The sequence below is a fragment of the Ambystoma mexicanum genome, chromosome 2q, assembly GCF_040938575.1.
Source record: "Ambystoma mexicanum isolate Mex_15411 chromosome 2q, UKY_AmexF1_1, whole genome shotgun sequence".
Lineage (NCBI taxonomy): Eukaryota > Metazoa > Chordata > Amphibia > Caudata > Ambystomatidae > Ambystoma > Ambystoma mexicanum.
The window spans coordinates 55,825,923-55,850,107 of NC_090924.1; the positions used below are offsets into that span (position 1 = coordinate 55,825,923).

At 45.3% G+C, this 24,185-nt stretch overlaps 1 protein-coding gene across 1 annotated transcript in view; it reads left to right on the top strand.

Annotated features, from left to right (window-relative positions):
• DNASE1 (deoxyribonuclease 1) overlaps positions 1–24,185 on the top strand; it is a 217,228-nt gene that overhangs the window by 175,036 nt on the left and 18,007 nt on the right. Inside the window, exons 4-7 of the mRNA XM_069646451.1 lie at positions 227–310; positions 14,266–14,381; positions 20,696–20,808; positions 24,027–24,181. Of these exons, the coding sequence (XP_069502552.1) occupies positions 227–310; positions 14,266–14,381; positions 20,696–20,808; positions 24,027–24,181 (468 nt within the window). The remainder of the gene's footprint in view (positions 1–226; positions 311–14,265; positions 14,382–20,695; positions 20,809–24,026; positions 24,182–24,185) is intronic.

The window sequence follows — 24,185 nt, forward strand, 5'->3', positions numbered from 1 at the left end:
TGACGGCAGGTGTCACCCCATGAGAAACCTTCCCAGTGTCTGACATTGTCGGCGTGTGAGCCATATCGCCCTTTGAGGCAGCAGGAGTCAATGCAGTGCAGGCCATCAGCTCACCCCATCTGTCTCTGCCTGGTCACACCAGCGTCTAGATGCCTAGGACACAATTCTGTGTGGTGCGCTTGATGTCATGTGGTACTTTATGTCTGTTCTGTTGTGTTCCTTGCAGCCTATCCGAGCACACGTATGCTTACGCTATTAGCGACCCTCTTGGACGTCAAAGTCACAAGGAGCAGTATCTCTTCATCTACCGGTGAGTGCGCACAATACAGTAAGGACGGCCATATTGTCTACATGACACTACATGTCAATTCCTATGGGTGCCTAACACACGAGGCTGAGCCTCTCAAGCCCCGAAATGGGGGTACCTCCTAGGGTTCAAAATGGCTACCATGGTTGGAACCTTACACGCAGACTTCCTTTGCATCTCTGGATGGCCACGGCCAGGAGAGCTCTGGGGGGCCAGAAGCAGCTTGATCATTTCTCTGTGGAGGGACCCCAAGACTAGAAGAAAATCCAGGTGAGTGGTGCGCCCCTAAATCACCAGGGTTCAGGCCTGGAGACATTTATGCAACTGGCCAACAGGGAATTTGCACAGTTATGTTATTGGTCAGACCGTCTTTGGCTGGAACTACAGAGTAAGGGGAATGTGTAGACTGAAGCCTTGAAATGGTGGGGTAGGTGAGGGAGTCAGAGCTCATGGGGATCTGGAGGCTCCTCTCAGCTGCCTGAAGGAAACGGGAACATGTTTCTTTTGCAAGCGGCCCCATGCCAGTTCCCTGAAGGAGTCCTCTCCTAGATGCTCAACGAAGGGACAGTGGGTGACCTTCATTGTTGCCACTGGAGGAGGGTGACTCCTTCTGAGCCAAGGAACTGGTAATACAGGCCATCAATTCATAACTGAAAGAGAATAATTAAATAGGAAGGGGGCACAATCTAGGTTGTCATTTTGTGACCTTCAAGATTTTTTGGACTCCAACGCGCATGATTCTTCCTCAATGATTAGTGTTGCTAGGGCAAATTGGAGCTGAAATCCAAAGCAAGTGGAGGGTTACACTCTGCACCACGTGAGGAGCACCCCAAAGTGAAGTGCTTTCTCACTCCTCCGTCGTACATTTGTGATAATGGGCAGGGCAGCCGAGCCCCAAGATGGCCCTTCTGGTTAGACAATGAGTGCCATGGGAACTAAGCACTAGTGCTCAACTCTCCTTCTGCAGTGATACACATAGGGTTTCTCAAGTAGAAGATGCCCCTACTGGGTGTGCTAACTACATTAGAAACATGTTCCAGGTTGTGCCTTAACCAGTGAACGTCGGCAGAGCTAGGAGGAGCTACACTCATGCATAATGTCCCCACATCACCAGGCTGTATAGTTCAGTGGTAGGATTTCATATGGAAATCATGTCTGATGTAAGGTCTACACGACTGTTTTGCTCTATGGCCATATATTGGGAGTGGTGTTGCCTTGTCATTGGGCTTAAGACCACTTTAACTAGCAATAGCGAAGTACTGAGGGTTTAGAGTATTATGTAAGTTATGGTACGGGAGCAAGGGGTAGGTTGTAAACAATAGGCCAACAATAGGTAGAATGTGTGCTGTGATAAAAATATGTAAAAAATGCAACTGAAGATTGTTCCCTCTAGTATTGTGCAAGCTGCCTCTCAAGCCTTTTGGTTTCTGCCGCTCGGCTAACCAGACCCAGCAGACCACACTGTCCTCTGCTCAGCATGCGCTGCCAGTATTTGTACCTGGGATAGTGTCATAAGGGCCCTGTACATCGTCTAAGGTAGAGCAATAGAGCTATTTGCCAATTCAAATATGACGCCTGCAGTGTGGGGGCCATTTTAGAGCCCGGTAAAGGTTTTGACTGAGTAACTCATCCATGGTGATCACACTGAAATGCCTAGTATAACTCAGTGACATTGGCATAGAGCACACTCACCACCTAACCTGTATGACGTGCTAAGACATTGGCACGAAGGTGCCTGGGGGACTGGCACTAAAGGACAATGCACTATTGGCACCATGGCGAATGGGGATTTGGATCCATTACTAAATGCACTGATGATTAGGGCTCAGGCACAAAGGTGGACTGGAGAATGGGGCATTCACACAGAGTTCCTGACATTAAGAAGAACATGAGTACAGCTGTCATATCATGTCCTATATGTATGTCTCTGCGAGGGGCAGAGATGAGGAAGGAGGACAGGAAATAATGAGGTGAAAGAGGAGGCGTTAGAAAAGAAGATAAAGAATAAAGATGTGATGCCTCCCTGCTCCGTCTCTGTGTCGTCTTTGTAATTCTTTGAGTGCTGTGACGCAGCATACAACACTGGTGACGAAGGCGGAGCAAACAGCTGCACGCCCTGAGTCGGTTTTCCCAACTCTGCCTCCGACGGCTCTGGCCCAGCCATACTCTCACGCTGCTGTTTTGAGCAGCCAGACACATGTGGAAGCCCCAAGGAGGTCTGGAGGTCTGATCCCATAGCCGGCTGTGCTGAGGGACTCAGGTGCCCTTGCCAGTCTCATGAGGGGTGTGCACCCCCTGGGGGCTTCATTCCGCTCCCACCGGAGCATCAGAAGAGTCGGTTTCATTTTGCTCCTGCCAGAGCCTGTGAACTCGTCATCTTCTTCTTGATGTGGCTCATCAAGGTCAGGAGCCATAGATTATGTTCGCTGTTAGTCTCCCTTTTCAGCCAAACACTGCCTCTAAATCTCCTCCCACTTCCCAGTCTTTCTTACATACCCAAGGAGGAACTTGCACTGCTTGTCCTCTGTCCCCTTTTTCATTTGTAACAAATCAGCTAGCCTCTTCACTTCCACCCCAGTGCTACTCATCCTGACTTTCAGCAACTCCCTCTGCTGTCTCAACTCTTCGCATCCCATAATATAGTGATCCGCCGTCCCTGGGCTGCCGCATGCCTCCAAATTCTCAGATGTAACTCTACCCATCTTAAACTTCATGTCATGTTCATTTCAACCCTGCATGTGCCACTCTTAGCCGATTCAAGATAGTTTCCTCTGTGCGTGCCAGTTTTGAAGGGCTTGTGAGCCCTGTGAAAGCTCATGTGAGCTGCGCACCCTGCTGCCACCCTGTTGCCCAAGTACGCGCTGCACTTTCACAGAAAAAAAAGGAAAGGAATAAAAGGGCACGTACTGCGCAAGGCTCAAAGGAGTTATAATAATGCATCCAGTGTGGTGCACCCTCCATCACGTCAGATAACGATACTTCCTCGTCCACCCACACTATGTTTTCTTCACCGCACATCAGTCGACCTGACAGTTTGCATGATCCCATATAATTACAAGCGTTACCTCCCTTTGACAATACGGATTCTAGTAGATTGGAGACCAGGTGGGCTAGGTGGCTAAATATTTCAATGTATATTTGAATGCAATGGGTCTGCTGAATGACAGACGCATGAGAGGTATTCTGATGCACTCATTGAGTGATGTAATATATGAGATGTCAGAGGAGGCTACACATAATTCGCCCCTCATAGAAATATAGATAATGAGAGCCATGTGTTCCACACTAACATTCAGGAAAAAGGGGAACACTAGATAATGTTGTAATGCGGCAAAGAATAAGAATAAAACATTGTGACTATCACAACTATTTGAATGAGGAGGCTCTCAGCTGACACGTTTTCGCAGGCTGTTCCATACAAAAGTTGCAACAGAAAACAAGGACTCTGGAAAAAATACTGATGCTAGCACGCGCATCCATGGATATGCAAGATGATGTCATGGATAAAATCAACATATCGCAATTAACTCCAGTGCCCTTATGCCAAGTCAATGTGCACCAGAAGCTGGAAAACCTTCGCAGATCAACATTCTACTGATGCGGATAGGACTTTCGCATGAAGGAATAATTTCCGCCAAAGGAGCCATGTGTCACTTCTTGTAGTCGAGAAAATCACTTCAAATCAGTTTGTAATTACAAAGCTGCAAGCTGTACAATTGATGCATGGGGACAGCATAGAACCCCACTGTCACACCGGGCAGTGAGTAGGAGATCGCCAGAACAAAAGAATCCCTCAACATAGAAAAACCGGAGACTGACAGATCAGTACAGAAGATCTCTTTCTCGTCATGATCAAATTTCAGAAGAGCTCGAAGACATCCAGCCCCTCGCAAAATAGGATATCCCAAATCATCCAAACAACAGCTTTATGATTCTGATTCGACATCCAGTGGCGAGAGGAAACAAGGATAGGTGTGAGCAATAGGAAACCAGACAGCTGTTGAATATAGCCCGTCATTACCATTACGAATGAACAGCAGCTCTGTTGAATTCCTAATTGACACTGGGACCACAGTAAATGTTATCAGCGAAGAAATGCATGCAGGGCTGAGATGCACGCCTCAAATTGGATGGCCCAACATTAACATATACCCATGTGACTCAAAATCACTGCTCACATGCCAAGGAATGTTTCACACGACCTGCTCCTACAAAGACAAACAGGAAAAATAGAGGTCTACGTTATCCAAGATGATATCCCAGGAGAATGCATCCTCAGTATCAAATCATCAATACAATTGGGGTTAGTCCGCATTCTGTATCGCATAGTGACTGCATATACACGTTCAGTGCCAAAGACATGGTGATGAAATTAGACCCTGCACTATTTCAAGGTCTAGGAAAAATAAAGAAAAGACAAATACAACTCCACATTAACGAAGACATCAAACCCATATGCAACATTACAGGGGTATCCTTCTAAACATAAAAGTGTCAGATGAAATCAAATCACTACTAGATCAAGACATGATGGAACAAGCAAAGGGTCCAACGCCCTGGGTATCCCAATAGCCCCAGTGCCCAAGAGGGAGTCCTGTGGATGCATTTGCCTGTCTGTGAACATGCACACACCAAATCTAACAAACGAGAAAGACACCCGTCACCATGAATGACAGATATGATGTATTTGCTACATGCAGCGACTCAAATTTAGACTTGAATAAAGCCTATCATCAGCTAGAGATATGCCCTGACTCTTGATACATACCAACATTCGCAACCCATCTTGGATTATTCATATACAAACACCTCAGGTTTCAAAATGGAATCCATAATGTCATCTGTCACATTCCGCAATGCCTGAATTACAGTGATGACATCCTAATATTCAGAACCAGTTAAGAAGCTCACAATGATACCCATCATCTGGTTTGCATGGCGCTGCAAAAGGCATATCTTACATGAATTCAGTAAGTCAACTCTCAAGTTCTTCTGACAATCTTTTCTAATGAAGATCATCAACCCGATCCCGAAAAGGTCCAGGCTCTTGTTTCAATGCCAATCTCAACTCAGATATCAGCACTACGGTCATTCCTGGGGATAGCCAGCTATTGCACTAGATATATCAAGGTTTTCGCGTCCATCATCACACCATTGAGACTCCTCATAATGACTGGTCACGAGTTTCAACGCAAACCTGACTCATCATCACCCCTTTGCATTGTGTCCTATGCCAGTCAAAGCCTGGCATCAGCTGAGTGTGTATATTCGCAAGAAGGGAAAAGAGAGTTTGGCAGTGTTATGGGCAGGAGAACATTACCTCTGTTCCCAGATGGGAAAAAAATCACTGCTGTCACCGACCACCAAGCTCTCATGACAATCTATAGAAAATACAATGCTAAGATACCCATAGGATTGCTAGATGGGGTTTATAACTTAAAAAATATCAATTTGACATTATTCATAAGCTTGCAGGTACACTGTGTCCAAGGATGTCGAAGGCTGATCAAAACATTAACTATGTAATTCATAACTCACTGTCTAAGGCCCTTTCCATGGCCACCGCTGTAGCAGAAACAATGCAGGATGACTTGCTATTCAACATAAATCAATATGTGTCATCTAACAGGTGGGGTATCCTGCCAGAGTGGAAGGAGACATGTCTGAGGAAGAAGTCAAACTGCTGCACACACTTGCTTTGATCAAGGATGAACTGTCCATCTCTCCACAAGTGTCTCCTTCTCAATGAAAATGGAATATCATTCCCTCCTCGTCACAAGGCAAAGTCATAGAGTTGGTGCATGTAGGACATAGAGGGATAGTGTCAATTAAGCAACTGCTACACCAGAAAGTGTGGTTCTACAAAAAGTATTCAAAGATAGAGGCGGCTCTGGAGAAGTGCACTGTCTGTAAATCTGTTGTCACTTGTACATTCCCAGAAACTTTCAAAATGGCAATCTTGCCTACAAAAGGTATGGGGAAAAAATAGCGGTTGACCTGTTTGGACCACTGTGAAATGGTAAATATGTGCCGGGGAGCCATGGATGAGATGTCGAGGTATCCTGAAGCGCAGATCGTATCATCCCCAGGGGCAGTGTCAGTAATTCCAGCTCTGAACAAAATGTTTGCTGCCTATGAAATTCCAAATATTGTAAAGTGGAATAATGGATCCTCTTTCCATTGGCCATGATTTCACCTGGTTCACTGATAACCTAGGTTTTCATCACAAAATGATCACGCCATTATGCCCACAGGCAAATGGCACGGTGGAGCGAGTCATGGCCAACATCTAAAGGACACCTCAAGTTTGCTACATCACCAAGGGATCGTTTAAGCAAGCTCTTTGTAACTTACTGACACTATCAAAACACCCCTTATAGTGCCCCTCATAGGCCACGAGGATAGCTCAGGAACACAACATTTGTCTTGGAAGCAAGATAATGGAGAGCAATGCAGGTTTGAATCCCGGTCCCGCGCTTAGAGACTGGTCTCCGGCATTAAGCTCATTATCAAAAATGAATGAATGAATTCATTAGCACTACATGTGTCTGTCCATCTGAATTAATGTTCAAACTTGAGGTTCACACAAGAATACCTCATGTAGATGGTACACGGAGGGATGATGATATGACAAAAATGGCTCATCAAACCGACGAGGACAACAACTCTAAAATCAGGGAACATGCAGACCAACAAAGAGGGGCCAAATAATCAGACATGCGCGTCAGTGATTGTGTCATTGCGCACCAAAGACAGTTGTGCAAGGACATGCCTGCTCTCAGTCATAGCCATATGACAGTGAAAAGTGTACATGGATCAACGGTTTCTGCTGGACAACAGGGACACTCTGTCACAAGGACCTCCTCATTCTTTAAGAAACTAACATCTGGTCATCATGTCACAGATGAAGAATCGGCATATAAAAAATCAGAAGGTAGTGGATCCGTGTATGTCGATGCAGACATCAACACAGGTGAGAGGAGCTGTGAAGAGGAAAGCGTGGTGTATATGAGACGGAGGTCATCTCAAAGAACTGTAAGAAAACCAATGCGCTGGTTTTGAAGAAATGGGCTAATTATGTATATACATGTACAGGTATACCTACTTATTTAAGTAGGGGCATGTCACATGCTGTCCTATATTTATGTCTGTGTGAGGGGCAGAGATGAGGAGGTAGTATAGGAAGTGGAAGAGGAGGAGTTAGAAAAGAAGATAAAGAATAAAGATGTGTTACCTCCTTGCTCTGTGTCGTCCATGCGGGTGCTCGAGTGCTGTGACCCAGCACAGAACATGGATGAGGGGTGACCCTGTTGGTACCAACCGGTCACCTGTGCTAAGGTCCCAAGCGAAGCGAGGGTCCCTCAACGAGGGCACTGTTGTTGTTACCGACAGGGTTGGCCCAACATTGAGGGTCATATCAACATTAGCAAAGACAAATTCGAAGATCACACCCAAGTTGCTGGCAGCAGTAGAGGAAGTCAGATCGATTTGTGGTAAAAAGATAGGTTGACAGGAAGGACGAACATGTGGGGTGTAAGCGGGAAAGAAAAGGATGCTAGTTTGTATTATGTTTAAATGAAGAATAACACCGAACACACCCAAATGCAGACCTGGCTGTCCACCATGAACTAAGAGGGCTTTGCCCCACAGATGACATTGTGTGCCAACTCCCTGGGATTACACATCGACAGCCATCTCTCCTTCAAAACACACATAGCTCAGAAAACCCACACAACTTAGCACCAACGAGAAATCAAACCCTTCCTTCCAGACAGTAACTTCAGAAAGACAGTAGGAACCCCTGTCCTTTCTCACCCAGATAGTGGAAACGCCCTGCTCACCACCCAACCAACTTGCACCTTATCACCAGAGAGAGGAATCTGCCATGCCACGACCCACCTTAATGGCCTCTCTAAATTTGCTAAGATTACACCCACAATCACAGAAATGCATTGGTTGTCCCTACAAGCACGCATCACCTCCATGACTAGGTTCCTCATTTACAAAGAATTACCTTGCATGCTATCTCCTACCTAGCTAATAAGGTTACCATTTCCGACGCAAACGGCCCACAAGAAGCAAAGAGCTTGCCAGAGCCAAGCTGCAAAAATACAATAAATAAAGCATGCAGGAAACAGGAATGTGCAATGTACGCATCCCAGCTGTGGAACCTCATACCCACCAACATTGGACTCCCACCCACCCTTATCTCATTGATAAAGGAGCTCAACACCCTCTAGTGCAAGGAGCACCTTCTTTACACACCATCGGTACCCCCGAGCCCCAGTGCCGGCCGACTCCACCTTACCCCCTATTTAATGCTCCTGTTACTTAGCTGAAGTGTAACAGCCCTATTGGAACCTGAGCCTCCTTAACTGTATTGCTATTAACACTGATGCGTAGAGCCAGGTCCACACTCAAAAAATAGCAACATAAATAATACATCTATGCATGAAATAGAGAATGGGAACAAACAGGCCTTGACAGCAAGACGACAGAACCAGAGTCTTACACGTATTGTGGAAAAAATAAGTAGGAAATGAAGAGCAGATATTTGGCACCTAGGAAAAGAGATGGACACGCCAAAGCAGCAAACAAGAGCAGAGAAGGATGTAGTGTAGAAGAAGAAAATGGGCCCATGCACAGGTACCTAAATCAGCGTGGACTCAACAGCTCAAGAAACTGCATAGCATTGATGAGGAAAGCTAAGAACAGAACTATAAATACATTGATACACAACGTCCAAGATTATAGAGAGTATTAAGCAGACTAGATGAATCAAAAGTATTGATGGCAGAAGAAAAATCAAATAGGATGAGAATAGGTGGTAGCTTAGAATGCCAGGCAGAAGGGACAGAATTTGAGACAAAAAAAAGAGCCGTTTCAGTGGATTGACATGAAAGGAATCTAGACTGGAGGGTGGGGAGGAGAGCAAAGGAATTCAGGGAAGAAGAAACCTGGAGATATAATGTATGCTCAACTACTTAAAACAAAAATGACAGAAGAGAAATGTGACAGAAGCCAGAGATGAATCAAAAGAGGGACAACGATGGCATTTAAATTGACCACTGTTTGCTCGATTTCATTTTGCACTTTTTAATTGTGGCAACGGGAATAACAAAGTTACAGAAACTCACAATAGGCCAGGGTCTTCACACAGAGGGTCAAATGGACCTGCCGACGGTACCTGGAGTGAAACACACTGGGGGACGCAGGAAAGACATACAATTATTCCTAAAAGAATCAAATGTAGACGTTTATAATAGTGGGATAATAAGGACTCCAAGATGGACGACCGAGTGTAGTCCAGTCATTTGTCTCTTGCTTCGCCTGGACGTCAAACACCTTTCAGAGACGTTCACAATATTAAGCACCTGGCAGTCTTTCACTGGGGTGGTGCGTTTAATGGGACAGACATATGCTTCCCATCGGGTGAGGTGACATTATAAAGCGGGGGCCCCTCTCCACCTAGCAAAGAGGGGCTGCTGGCCTTTCTTAAAGAAAGAGACTCCAATTAGTTGTTGTGCTTGCTTCTCATGTGTAGGCAACCTCAGTAACTGTCAGAAGTGCTGCCTTCCCCCAGCATACTCTTGCATCTGCCTTAATAATACTACTCATTAACACATTCCCCCTCTGAGCGGACCATTACTCCCAGCTTCAGGAACAAACAAGGCTACACTGCCGCCGTCCTTTCTGAAGAGGTCTATTAAAAAGGTGTTACGAACGGGTAAGAACAGAAGACATGTACAATTCCTGACAGTAAACAAAAGCTGCTATTCAAATAACACTGAAGAATGCAGAGGTTGTGTTTGAGGTATGCAAGCCAGATAACATGAATGGAGCGAGCCAGACTTGGCTCAGGAAGTTTCTCTTCTACTCCGCAGGTTGTTAAGGTTGTGATCCATGCCATAGTCTAGGCCTTGCTACCAGACTCATCTCAGTGATCTGTAACTGGGCCCTCTGCTAGGGCTAGAATCTCGGCTGGGTGTGGATGAACGCTGTAGAACATGTGGAACAAATTTGAACATACAATGGGATTCTTATGGAACAGTGAAGAGGGTTGCAAAAAGTATACATGCAAACAACATACTCTCTATGAGCCTAATTCACAGAGCGTTTTCCAATGGGGTTTTGCCATTTTGAAACGCTTCTGTGAATTAGACCCTTAGTGTCAATGCCCAGGCAAGTACCTCTCAAATAACTAAAGTCTGCAGGGCTACTTCCATCATCCTGGAAGGTGTCTCTCAATACTCCCAGCCCTGGAAGATTTGTATTGGTCTTATCCGCCCCTTTTCTCCAATGAGTGCAGACTTGTTATGCTGCGTTTCCCACTCTTGCAGTCCACTGTCATCCTCCTTCATGTTGGAGCCACAATAGTTGCCTCTTGAGAAGTTTTAGGTGCGATGCTCCTTCATATTGGATCCACACCCATCGCTTCCACCAATTCAGAAGGGGTCTTTTTCCTTAGACATACCAACACTATCCCTGTATGATCTTTATCCATGTACTAGGTCATTATGGGTCGGTTTTATCAGCCCTTAACTGGGGCTTAAGTAGCAAGTGTTCTTTAGCTGGACTGGTGGGCTTGCTACTGCCACCAGGGTCTGGGCTATGGCTCCAAGATAGCCCCTCACTTCTCTCCCCTTTGTCTATCTCTGTGCCTTAGCCTATCTCGGGGCCAAGGGCAACCAGTATCTCCAACTTTTCTGCCCTTAGCTTCTCTCCAACACCGGCCTGCTAGTATTGACATACATATGCCACTTGACAACCTCTCTCCTACACTTTGGCTCTGTGGGCTTGTCCAGGGATGGGTTTCTTCTTTGGGTATCTACATCCTCCTCCTTGTTCTTTCTTCCCCCTTCTCCTGATCATGCTTCCGAATGCCAATTTTCCTTTCCCCTTTTCCTCCTACTCTCATTCTCTTCTTTGGATATTACTTCCCCTCCTCCAACTACATCCTTCTCCTCATGTTCACCTCTTCTTCCAGACCATGTTTTCCCTTATAAAAGTCCAGTTTTCCCTCTCTCTTCTTTTGAATCCTTTCTCCTTCTTATCTACCCTGCTCTTTTCTCTCAATGCAACACCAGATCACAGGAACGTTACCCCCTTCCTCACTAAGTTAGTGAAAACTAGCTGTCATTTCTACTGTGCCTCGTAGAGTGATTGGGGCAATAGGCACTATGCTTGGCTTCCTATTCCTTATGGAGATTTCCTGGCACTGATTGGACCTGGGCCGTTCTGCTCACATTCTCCACTTGTAGGTAAGTACTTCATCTCCTTAATTACAGGTAAGGGAAGCTGTCTACAGGTGTAGGCCATCGCCCATCATTTTAGGGTCGGGCACAAGTATGATGGCTGTTCTCTAACCTCCAACAAAGTAAGGGCCACTATTTGAAGGAGACCCTTTTCAGTGGTTCCGATTTTAGAGACATGTCATTTGGTGAATGGAGGCTGCAGCTAACCACGTTGTAGCCATGCTGCCAACGCTACTACTGAATTTAGAAAAGGAACATTTCTTAAGCAATGTGCAGTTAACAAGGTTTATACATCTTTCTTCAAACAATGATGCACAAATGGACCATTGATTTTACCTGTGATATATTATAGCAGTATTTTAAAAGAAAATGAACGATAAAAAAAGATCTTGTATAGTTCTGGTATTTTACAAAATATTGCTGATGTTTTTTCAGAAATGTTTAATTTCACGCTTATGTCATGTATGTTAATGTTGCTGTTTGCATCTATATATCATAGAACGTTCATATTGCGTATCTCTTATTCTTCTCTTACCTTAATTAGATAGTTTCATATAATATGCATCACCCGTTGCTTATTTCTCACACGTGTAAAAACAGCTTCCACAACAGGTAACAGATTAGCCTGGATGATACAAAAAAGAGTTGTTCATAAGTGTATGTAAATAAAGAAACAATATGTTTAAAGAAATAAATATACATGTTTTCAAACTAAGATAAGAAGTATACATTGTGGTGGGATAAGAACAAGGCGGTTCAAACCAGACGTATAATACGATTATGCAAAGGATACTTCTCTGTATATAACAGAGTACCAAGTGATTAGACAAATCATTGTTTTACAAAAGAGGAGAGAGCAAAATGCTTACAGATTTAAAGTGGACCACTTGGGGTTTTAATGTGGTCCTGTGTGGCATTAGCAATATCCGAAATGAGAAATCTTATCTAGTTAAAGGGCAGAGAGTTCATGGTTTACTGATATTTGGTGGATATTTCCATTAATCTAATACAGAGAGAGTTTTGAGGGCGTTAAAATTGAGCTACTTTAATTACTTGCCATTAGTTACTTTGTGTATATCTTCAGTGGGAGAGATTGGGATTAGGCATCTAGCAGCTGGGAGAGATTGGGATTAGGCATCTAGCAGCTGGGAGAGATTGGGAATAGGCATCTAGCAACTGGGAGAGATTGGGATTAGGCATCTAGCAGCTGGGAGAGATTGGGATTAGGCATCTAGCAGCTGGGAGAGATTGGGATTAGGCATCTAGCAGCTGGGAGAGATTGGGATTAGGCATCTAGCAGCTGGGAGAGATTGGGGTTAGGCATCTAGCAGCTGGGAGAGATTGGGATTAGGCATCTAGCAGCTGGGAGAGATTGGGATTAGGCATCTAGCAGCTGGGAGAGATTGGGAGTAGGCATCTAGCAGCTGGGAGAGATTGGGATTAGGCATCTAGCAGCTGGGAGAGATTGGGATTAGGCATCTAGCAGGGCACCCACTCACAATATGACATCAATATTTGAGAAAGAGTTGCAGAAGCGGATGCACTTTTTGCATCTACCAATCCTGATCATCCATCCAGTAGCAGGATCAACCTTCCTAGCACTGAAACCTTGCTAAGGCGCACGTTTCAGATTCTTGAAAACTCTCCAAAAAGGCACTGTCTAGGTGATGGAAGATGAAAACTCTGATCAAATACCTGGAGGGTGGGAGGATACCAATAGGTCTATTTCTGTGTATATTTCCTTCATATGAGGAAGCAGATGTTGACCACTTAATGAATGGCAAACGCTGTCATCAGGACGTCTCATGATATCCAACCTCAATATCTGCTCCTTATCTTAGTTTGACATGCATAATTATTTTTTACAGAACATATTTGTTGTCTAGTGACCCCTATATTCTACCTATTTTTGGCCTTTGCACCAGGCTAAAGAAAAGCGTTCCAACCAATTATCCTAACTTTTTCTTTCCACCCTCATCACTCGTGGGAAAATAGTTTTTCCAACATAGTTTAGGCCGCACATTTAATTTGGATTCTTCATCCTCTTGGATGCAAGAAAAATGATTAGGAAATATTTTGGATTTTCTGTAGAGTTCCTACTCCAAACAGTATTTATCGTACTTGGTATTCTCATATTTACTTTATGCAGTTAATAACCCATCCAGCCTTTCCTGATGATAACGAGCACTGATAAATTCATGCAGGAAAAGTAAGCCATGCTTTTACCAATAAGGCATTCTGGCAGTGACCTTGGTAGTGGAACTACCGTTCATTGAAGCCCCAAAATTAGAAGACAAGAAGTGGGGCTAGCCAATGGGGAGAAGCGATGGTCAATTGGGGAAGGCCTTTGAGAACACTGTTGGGAAATATAGCCATTTGCAGTAGGGGGTTCCTAAGGACCCCATCAGGGCCAAGTGCTGTGGAGAGTGATGTTATTGTAGATGGAAGACCATGAGAATAAAGAATGCTGGGCGTGCTGAACTCCTGGGTTTAGAGACTGCCAACAGGAGTGTGTGCTAGGCTGACTCATATTGTGACCGAGGACTGCTGGGCGTGTGAGAACAATCACGGATTTCCAGTGATTCATCAAAACAAACAATATATTCATGTTTTTTCCGTATCACAGATAAGCTAAACATTTTGAAGTAGTCTCTGTAGCTGTGAATTTGTATTTAAAATCCATCTCGTGTCATCATTCTGCAGGTCGGACACAGTGTCGGTGGTGGATTCCTATCACTACCACGATCAGAGTATGTACTCAGGAGTTGATGTCTTCAGCCGGGAGCCCTTTGTGATGAAATTCCGTTCAACGTGCACAGGTAACTCCGTTCAACGGGTGGACTCCACAGAGCGCACAGCGCGCATGATGAGTTCCACAACTTTATTTGTTCTGCTCAGGTCGGGGATGGATGGTAAGGGAGCTCAGGGAGGACATCTAAAACAGAGAAGGGGATCTTAATATGAAATTTGCCAGAATGTAGGAGTAATTGACTGTGACCCTACATCAAGTAACATAGGTTTAATGTTCATTCCCTTTCTAGGGCCCGAAATCCCAGGTTGTCCACAAACAGTTCTTCAAGTCTCTCACAGGCTCAGGATGGTTTTAAGAGTCCCAGAACACTGCTTTACATGTACCTGGGTCGGTGACCCTAATGATGCACGATTGTTTACGTCTCTGCTTTGGATTCTTGTAACACACTACTGTCAAAGCACAATCCTGTAGTGTTTCCAACCCTTGCCCTAGGGTTCTCCTAAGATTCATTACTGAGGCAAGCAATTGTAATTTCTCCCTTAAGGGTTCTTCTGGATAGTCTTTTCAGGCTGCACTAATTATGGACCCCCAGCGATAGGCGACCCAGTTGGGCTTGAATCTGGTCAGATTCTTAAGGTGAAGATTTCGTTTTCCTTGTGGTGAGCTTTACAGCAACCACCAGGTTTTTGTGCCCACTGCAGGTGATTCTCCTACTCTCTTTTTAGTGCCATCTGCCTCCTTCTGCCTCTGGATGAAGCGAAAAACCTCCTTCATAGTGTGGCTTACTTTGGTTTGCTGATCCTGTTTCTCAGCTCTCTTAAGGCGTGGCCTACATGACCTGGCCCTGCTTTTGCTCTTTCTTTCTGCCTTTCTGGCTCCTCTCAGTGATCTATCAGCAACTCTCGGGAATGCTGTACTATCTCCCTCAAAGTATTTCCTCTCTCTCTTTTTATAGTTTTGCTTGGGCACAAATGATTCCAATAATGGCCCTGCCTCAAGGGCCCAATGCTCCATTAGCTTAGATGTTTTTTTGGTTGGTATATTTCTAATGATTCTGCTGCTATTATGCAATCTCATTTAGGTGGTGTGTCCCCCTTTCTGGTTCAATTTAGCCACACCCCCGCCCCAAAAGCATGAGGGCTTAAATACCCTCTTGGGGTCGGGAAAAGGGTTATGGCAGATAACAGTCCTTCATTCCAGCCGCTATAGCTGTGACCTCTGACTGCAGACAAGCAGAACATACCCATTGTAAGCTTAGGAAATGCACCTTGTGAAAATGTTTTTTTTATGGGTACCAATGCTAACTTCTATTCAAATCCACTGTAAGACTCCAAAAGCATAGCCATGTTCCTGGAGTTGATGAATTGAGTACTGAAGGGGTTGGGCAATATTGTGGTGTTTTGGTATTAAGCACAATTATTTTTTAAATGTTGGTTATTTTTAATATTAAACAACATTAGTACATTGTTCGGGACACGTTCCTGTGGTTTCAGCCCATGGATATCTTGGCGTCCATTCTATTAAGGGGCACCTATGCCCTAAAATAAATACTTCCCACTAAACAGGCTGTTATTTTCAGCAGCTCCTGCTCTTTCACTGTGACCTGGATTTGGTTCATGTTCATTCCCTTCAGCCACGAAACAAGCCCTACAATTTACAAGGTCCTTTATAGTTATGAGGCCCGCAATTCCAATCAGAAAACCCCCTTCGTTTCCAGGACTGTATCGAATGCGGCATAGTTTACAAGAATGATAGGCCATTATTGGCTCTGATGCCTTTTCTTAATGCTGGCTCCAGTGCAATCTCCCTGGGAGGGGATGGTCACGTTAAAGAAGATGTTTGTGGGTCTCTTTTGGGAAACAAGGCTACACGTTCAGGGATGTGCAACAGCAGAGGATGGTAGTTCCCTGGGTGGCATGCACACGGAGCCTGGGCTTTTTCTCCCAAGGCACTGTTTGGGTCGTCTATTGTTTACTTAATTAGGCCTATTCTAACTGGCAAAACAATTGCAATGATTGGGTTCTGCAGTGACTCTTAAGGGTGATTATGACACCTCATTCAGATCTTTCTCTGCTTTGCACCTCTTTGCTAGGATATGGTGTTTGTGCACGAGAGTCTGACAACCAATTCTGTATCCTGCAGCAGTCAATAGTGGTGGTCGGGTTTTTACGACATATCGACCATTATCTCATAGAAGGAAGATTTTCTTTCAAAGGGGAATAACGAGTTTGTAGATCAGCTAAGTTTAGTCGTCCAAATTCTTTGTCCAATGTCAGCATTGCAGCATTTTATTTCTTCTATAGAATATTTTTTCGATCAAAGGTGGTCTTTTTCTGAAGGATGTATATGTTCATCCTCGTGATCGTGCGTCTGGGAAGTGCATGCGCCTGCATGCGCCTTTACCATGGTTGTGTGCTAATCTATGCATCTTCTCTACTTCCTCTGATCCTTGAGGCTGACTGCAGCAGGGTAGGACATCTGGTGGTGGCTTTGCTAGATCAGGAAACTCTTGTTGCCCGGGAGAGGCTGACTTTTGCTGTTGGGTTCCCATGAGTAGGGGTCGAAATAAGGATTTGTGGAGCAGGGGCTAAAAGCAGCTCCTAGGTGTCCGGCATCAACCAGTAAGTAGGAACAAACTTTGGGGAACTAGGAGCAAGAATATAGCGGGATGGAAATCTAACTTCCACATATGTGGAAAACTATAAACCTATGCCCATTATATAGGGCCCATTATAGTTAAAATGTCTTCTAGATACATTTGAATGCTCCCTGAAACAAATTCCCAAACACCTAGATTTAGAATCACATAGGTATGTTCCTACTGGATAGGTTGGCGTGGGAAGTCAAAGGTTCCTACAAGGGGGCATCAAGCAAACCAGGATCTACTAGGCTACAAGTAGGAGCTAAGTATCTGCCAGCTCTTGCCCGTTTCGTACCCTGCTCAAGTATCCATCTCCTTATCACCAGTATATCTTTCAACTCCTGTCTGGGCATCTATATATTTTGGGGACGCTTGGAATGTCATGCGGACAGATAAGCCACTATTCCAGTATCATAGTGTTGTGCTGGTAGCCGTAATGTAACATTCCTGAGGGTGCAGGTGGGTGTATGGCCGGTGAACTAGGCTTTCGTTTTATCCTCCAGTGCTTTTCTTTTACGTGTCGATTTTGAATGCTGTTCATCTTCTGTTTTCTCCTTTTCCACCTCATGTTCTTAATTTTTGCTGTCTTTTGGGGGTATTGTTCCGTCTGTCTGATACAAAGTTCTCTCGGGCCATAGTTTTGGTTAAAGAGGTGTATTATTAAATCTGTACTTCCCTGATATCCTTTTTAGGTCAATATGCTTTCCTCACTACTGTATCTGTTATGGACCCCTCTCAACATTAGGTGAATGTCCATAATGCATCATTCTTCTTAATATATCATTTAAAATGTTGCACAACAAATGTACAAAATGGTCTTTGTTCAGACTTCTGGTAAGGACACAGACTTGTGGGGATGCAATCAGCAGATGTTTGCATTTGGTATATCACAGCTTGAGGCTAAAGGGTTGATCATCCGACATCAGTTCACAGAGACATGTGCCGTGTTAGGGCACTGCCCTACCTTAAGTTACAAATGATGTCTTTAATACATGTCTGTAATGAAAACCCAAACCCAGTGAAATCCCTGCTCAACCTGATAAACAGCCCCCAAAGCTTGCAAGCCAAACACTTCACCCCGCACACCAAGAAGTGATTGTCCCCTGGCACCAAACACCCAATTGGCGTTACAGCTCCAAAACAGAGACCGACCGCCTAAAATCCTGCCACTAACACCACAGACTCTCCCTCTACAGCCCTACAATGTCCCATCGACGGCACCCTAAGTCACTCCCTCCCTCACATTCACCTTCAAACCTCCAAGCCACATTATCAATCGACCTCCCAACCTCTCCAATCACCCTAGCCTTCCCCCACACAACCACCAACACTGTGTCTGAACCTGCATCCTCCCCCTCTGCCTCGAGCCAACCGCTTCCCTCTGCGAATGACCCTGCTCCACACCAAGCTCCCACCCAGCATCTAAACCCCCGAATCATCAAGCCACCTTACCAATCGATCTCCTGACCTCTCCACCAGGTTCCATGTCATTTCATCGCGGATGTTTTTTCGCAGGGTTTTTTATTGCAAATTTTTTCATGAAAAAAAAACATCAAATTTTTGTACAATTATTTTTGGGGGGAAAACACCACCAAACCCCCGATCCCGTTAATCCTTTATCTATTCCCAAACATCCACAACACACATATATAATTTTCTAAACCCCCCCATAAAAATCTGATAGGTTTTTTCGTAAAAAAATGTGCGGTAAAAAACCTGCAACAAAAAGTCCTGCAATGAAAGGACGTTGTACACTCCACCCACCCTAGCATTCCTCACACAACCTTCTACACCTTCCATTGACAACCCACCACCCAGACCAGAAATTCCTGCTCTCTCCCTCATCTACAAACAGTTCCCTGCTTATACACCTACCCCCGGGATACAATAGCACTGTGTGGAATCCCTAAGCGACTCAGTCACAGCCATTATGGTCTCCCACCCCCACCTAACCGTATTCGGGGACTTCAACATTTGATTTGATATGCCCCTTAACCCAATGACCCAATCACTACTGGACAACCTGGTGAATTTGCAGCTAGCACAACTAATCGCAGCCCCAACCCTTTCCGCTGGTCGTCCATAGATGCATTCCACAGATCCCCTGACCACCTCAACACTTTACAACCCCGCCCACTCATATGGTCAGACCATTCCTGCCATCTTCTTCATCCTATCATCAGATGACTTCCCCCCTCCTTCAGCAAAACCAAAAGGTGACGACTGGAAGGTTTTTTAATCAATTATAACCATTGGCACAGCTCAATGGCAGAGGCTAGGATTAATTCCAGTCCTTCCAGCCATCACCTCTTTTGAATTGCATAAGTCACCCTGAGTGGGACAGGTATGCCCAGATGTGGGTCCTGAGCCTGCTGAGAATAGAGACAGAAGCTACTGCTCACTGATGACACCCAATGAGGCCAAAACATGTCTGGGGATGCTTGTGGTCCTGTGCTGAAGGCATGTGACCTAGCAGTTGGGGCTGGGACCAGGCCTGATTTGCATATGGCCTTTAACCATCTGTAATGGCTTGGCAGGCTGGAGAACGATGGTCTGGATAGTTGCCCAGAGCAATGGCAGAGGCTAGGATTAATTCCAAACCTTCCAGCCATCACCTCTTTTGTTTTGCAATAAGCATTATCACCACCACACTTGAAGCCAACTCAGTATTTTCTACTCAATGAAAAAGATGGCACAGAAAGAGGCACTGACCTTGTGGTATCTGTGTCTTATCTTATATATGTGCATGTGATTTGCATGTCAACTGCATGCTAGCCATTGAGGTAGGTGTCCTGCATATAATGCACCGCAGAGCACTCAACTGTAAACAGTTGCCTTCAGGATTGACAAACTTCTTACTTCATCCTGGCCCTCTATCGTGATGCAACCAATATAATACAGCCGAGTGCTACTAAATATTCGGTCCAGCTGTCACATAGCCACTGACACACCACTCTTACTTAGGCCTTTGCTATATGCGCTGCATGCCTAAAACAATTGCTTTAAACCTAGTACCTCTCTGCTTATCACCGATTTGGCAGAAGAGGTACACACGCATTGTACCGCTCCTTTCTTTTACATGTCTGCTCAGACTCGTTTTCCAAAGGGCGTTCATCCACCACAGTGCATCGAGGCCATACCAATATCAAATAACATTACATAACGTAGTTATTGTAGCCACATGTCTGCGGTAATCAACATGATTGCCTATTGCTACGAAGTGCTTACTGCAAGATCAAGTTTTGAAGTCGCAGACTTTTTTTTCATGCTTGTATTTGTGCCAATGTTGTGCACTGGATCAGGGTGCATGATTCATTTATAGGCCAGTAAGGAAGGGCGATGCCCAGGAATGTCTAGACTCGGTAATGAAGATGACTGGTCATTAATGGGGGTGTTATGTCTCTGCACAAAGTTTCCTGCACAAGTTACATCATAGTACCACGTCTCCCTAAACCACTGTTGTGTCTGCAAAGATCGCGCCGTGCCCTAACCTATCTAGGCACAGCTTGTGCCAGAGACCACTGCAGAGATCGTCCATTGCCAGTGATGTCACTGCACGGGCTTTACTTCACTTTCAGTTTCTCTGCACAGATCCATTCAGCATTGGTTCCACTGCACGTCTTGTCACGACTGGTCGCTGTGTATTATTTCTCTTTCTTTCTGCGCTTGCCATCGTCGTTCCTTCACCGACCCCCTTTGTGTACTTTTTCTCTAGTGACACAGTTTTCCTCTTTCCACAGCCATCAAGGAGTATGTGCTGGTACCTCTGCACGCAGCCCCCAAGGATGCAGTGAGGGAACTGGACGCCCTCTATGACGTCTACGAGGATATCCTCAAAGAATGGCAAACAGATGTAAGCATGTTGATTCAATTACTTAAGCAATAACCTTGTTGTGAGAGGGCACCGCCAGTCAGTTTATGGCCCAGGGCCCGGGTTTGCTTGTGCCTTCACGTGGGCCTTGGTACCATCACCTGACCAGTAATACCAGCCCACGCTAACAAGCAGCACAGCATGCTTTCTTGGGTGCTAGCAAGTCAAGGCCTGAAACATGTTTATTTGCTGACTTGGCCTTAGAGTTCCCAGGTTGAAAAAGGTCTTGGGTGCAAAGGGTGTCTTTAGTTGAGGTTTAGCTGACTGGTCAGTACTGTGGATCAAGGGCACAGACACAGGGGAGGATGTAGAGAGCCAAAAGGGCGTTAGGGTTCAGAAGCTTGAAGGATCATGAAGCACTTCTACCAAACTGTAAGAAAAATGAGGTTCTGGTGGTTCCCCTCTGCCACGATGGAACCAATATATCATATTTTCATAACCACATTCATTCTGTGGTGGTTGAGGATGCACCTGGTGCTAAGTTATTAAATGCAGCTGAATTTTCAAAGAGTAATATTTTTTGTCAAGTTTACCCGGGGAATTTTGCCCTTTTAAATCTTTGGTGGGACACTGGAAAGATCAGGAGTGTTAGTGCGAAGGTAAGAGGTGGAGACACAGCTGCCTTCTTTCGTATTTCCACCCTTTAATCAAGGCTTGGGAAGACGTGGGCTTGCTCATTGGTCAAGGCAGCGAGGACTAGCATAGTCAGTGAAGCACTTGAATTGATGAAACTTCCAACCCAGTGATTGTACAGAACACCACGCAATATATTTTTAAATCAGGAAGAAGAAAGGAGAGAGAGCAGGTTTTCCGAGAGAAGGGAATTATGCTTATGTAATTATATTATTTAATGAAACATGGTTATTTTGTGTCATGGTAGTTTTAACTTTTTTATATTGTCAATTGATGTTGATGGCTCTTATGCTTTCATTAAATATGATGGATTCCTTTGTAAAAGATCCTGGGCCTCATTACGACCTTGCCGGTCCGGAAAGAACAGTGGCGGTAAAAGCGCCGCCACTGTTGTTTCCAGACTGGCTGATCAAGAGTCCTGCAATCGGGAGGTGTCACTCCTGCCAGGTCTGACCTGGCGGGATTTACACCACCCGCCTGCAGGCGCAAATGGAAACACTGGCTCTGTCATAGACGGAACCAGTGTTTCCACTGTCCCTATCCCCATAGAGTCCTACGGGACTCCATGGGAATGGGGACTTACAGAATTCCGCCTCCAGAATTCCCGGGTCACCAGGGTTGTAATGCACCGGTGATTCCAGGAATCACGGAGGCGGAATGGTAATACAGGTCCGGCGGTAGCCTGCCAGTTTTTCCGTCATGGTTACCGCCAGACTCGCAATGAGGCCCCCTGACTCGATCCATTAGCTATTCAGCAATAGGCTTCTAGAGAAAGCCGTAAGAAACTCCAAAATCTGATAGATGGTTCAAGGGTTTTAATAAATAAGCTTCTCATATCTTTGTATTGTGGGTTTCGACACCGCAGGATAATTTGGTTTAAGGATTGTTCTACCTTGTCGCTCAGATTCCCACGGCTCCCTCCTCTTAGCCCAGGCTTCCCCGAACACTAAATATTGGTAACCACTACTGTCTGGAGTAACCTCTCTTCTGGGGTAAGTCTAAAGGCCTTATCTTCATAGTGATGGTTTTACGGATGTAAGATGGTGCCTGTTCATCTTCAAACACTCTCCTGTTCGCTCTCGCCCTCTCTTTCACTCCTCTCCAGGATCCTAAGCCTCTTTACTCTCTGTTCCCCTTCTTCCTCTCTTGTCTTTCCCCTTCTACTCTCCCACCGCCCCCCTTGCTACCTGCTCCCTCCAGTTTTACCCCTCCTACTCCTTCCATCTTCTATTCACATCTCCCACTTCCTCCTACGTTGTCCTCCTTCTCTCGTCCTTTCATCCCCTTTATCTCTTGTACCATCTCTTTCATTTTCTGTCCTCCTGATCCTCACTCTTCCATCTCTACCACTTTCTTTCTTCACCTACCACTTTCCACCCTCCAGCCTTCCCCTCTAACACTCACTCACCACTCTCCCATTGCTTTTCACTGCTCTCTTGCTCTCTACTCTCCTTCTTCTACACTGTCCCTCGATCATTTTCTACCTCTTACACCCCACTCCACTGCCACTCACGGTTGCATACACAATCTCAGCTGCACTCTCTCCACTAGGTCCACCTTCTCTCATACACAATACATTCACTGCAGCCCTGTCCAACTTCTCCAAATCTTCAATGCTCTGCCCCATCGTCCACCCCCTTTCTGGTCGCCTGGTCCATCGCCACGCCGCCTGACCTCACCCAAATACACCACATCCCCTGTGGCGCCCACTGGCCTTTCATACCTGTGCCTTCCTGCCTCTAACCTTCCCTGTGCCCCCTATTGGTTGCATAATCAACCTGACTCTGGGGCCCAATCTGAGGTTGTCTTGTACCCCTGGGTCACTTCATTGCAAGTTTACAAACCCCTTTCCTGGCCCCCTCTGGTTCACAGCCATTTGAACAGCCTAATGCATTGCTCTCACTGGATTTTGGATTGGCACTCCTCTTGCTTCAAACTGCGGTGAGTCCTGTTTCCCTTCTTTGACAGGCATCAGGTTGTTAGAGTCTGCATGTAAGTCATCGGTTTTCTGTTTTGGTCTGCTGCGAGTACTTGATTTGGCAGGGCATGCTGGTCCTGGTAGTTCTGTAAGGGCACAAAGAACTCTCGACAGTGATGAGGGTGCATGACATTGGGTGATTGAAAGTGGTACTGGTTATATTGCATTCAAGGCAGATTCAGGTGTTTAGGGGTGTGGCCCTCCCAACTCCCTCACCCCACTTCGGGGTAGAGATGGCTCTGACATATGCTCAGCTAGGCTCAGCTAGGCTCCTAGTCCAGGCCGGAAGGGGTTCATGATAAATGGCCAAGCCCTGACCCTGTCACAATGCTCACACTTAACGATACATTTTTGGATGGGCATTTTATATCATTGCTCCATGATATCACCCCGTAATCTTCACGTCTACGGTCATATTTACAGATGACTTTACCAAATGGCCTCACATGTCCATTTTCATATTTATATGGGGTTTTATGAAAAATAATTGTGTAATGTAACTTTTTGGCATAAGCTTTTTTTATCTTTCATATTCGCAAACCAGATGGACAGATCAGTGATCTCTTTTATCTGTCTCCACCCTCTGCAGAACATTCTATTTCTTGGGGACTTCAACTCTGACTGTAGCTATGTTAAAGAAGACGACTGGTGCAATATACGCCTGCGCACAGATCAGCGGTTCCAGTGGCTGATTCCGGACGATATGGACACTACTGTTTCCCACTCCCACTGTGCCTATGACAGGTAA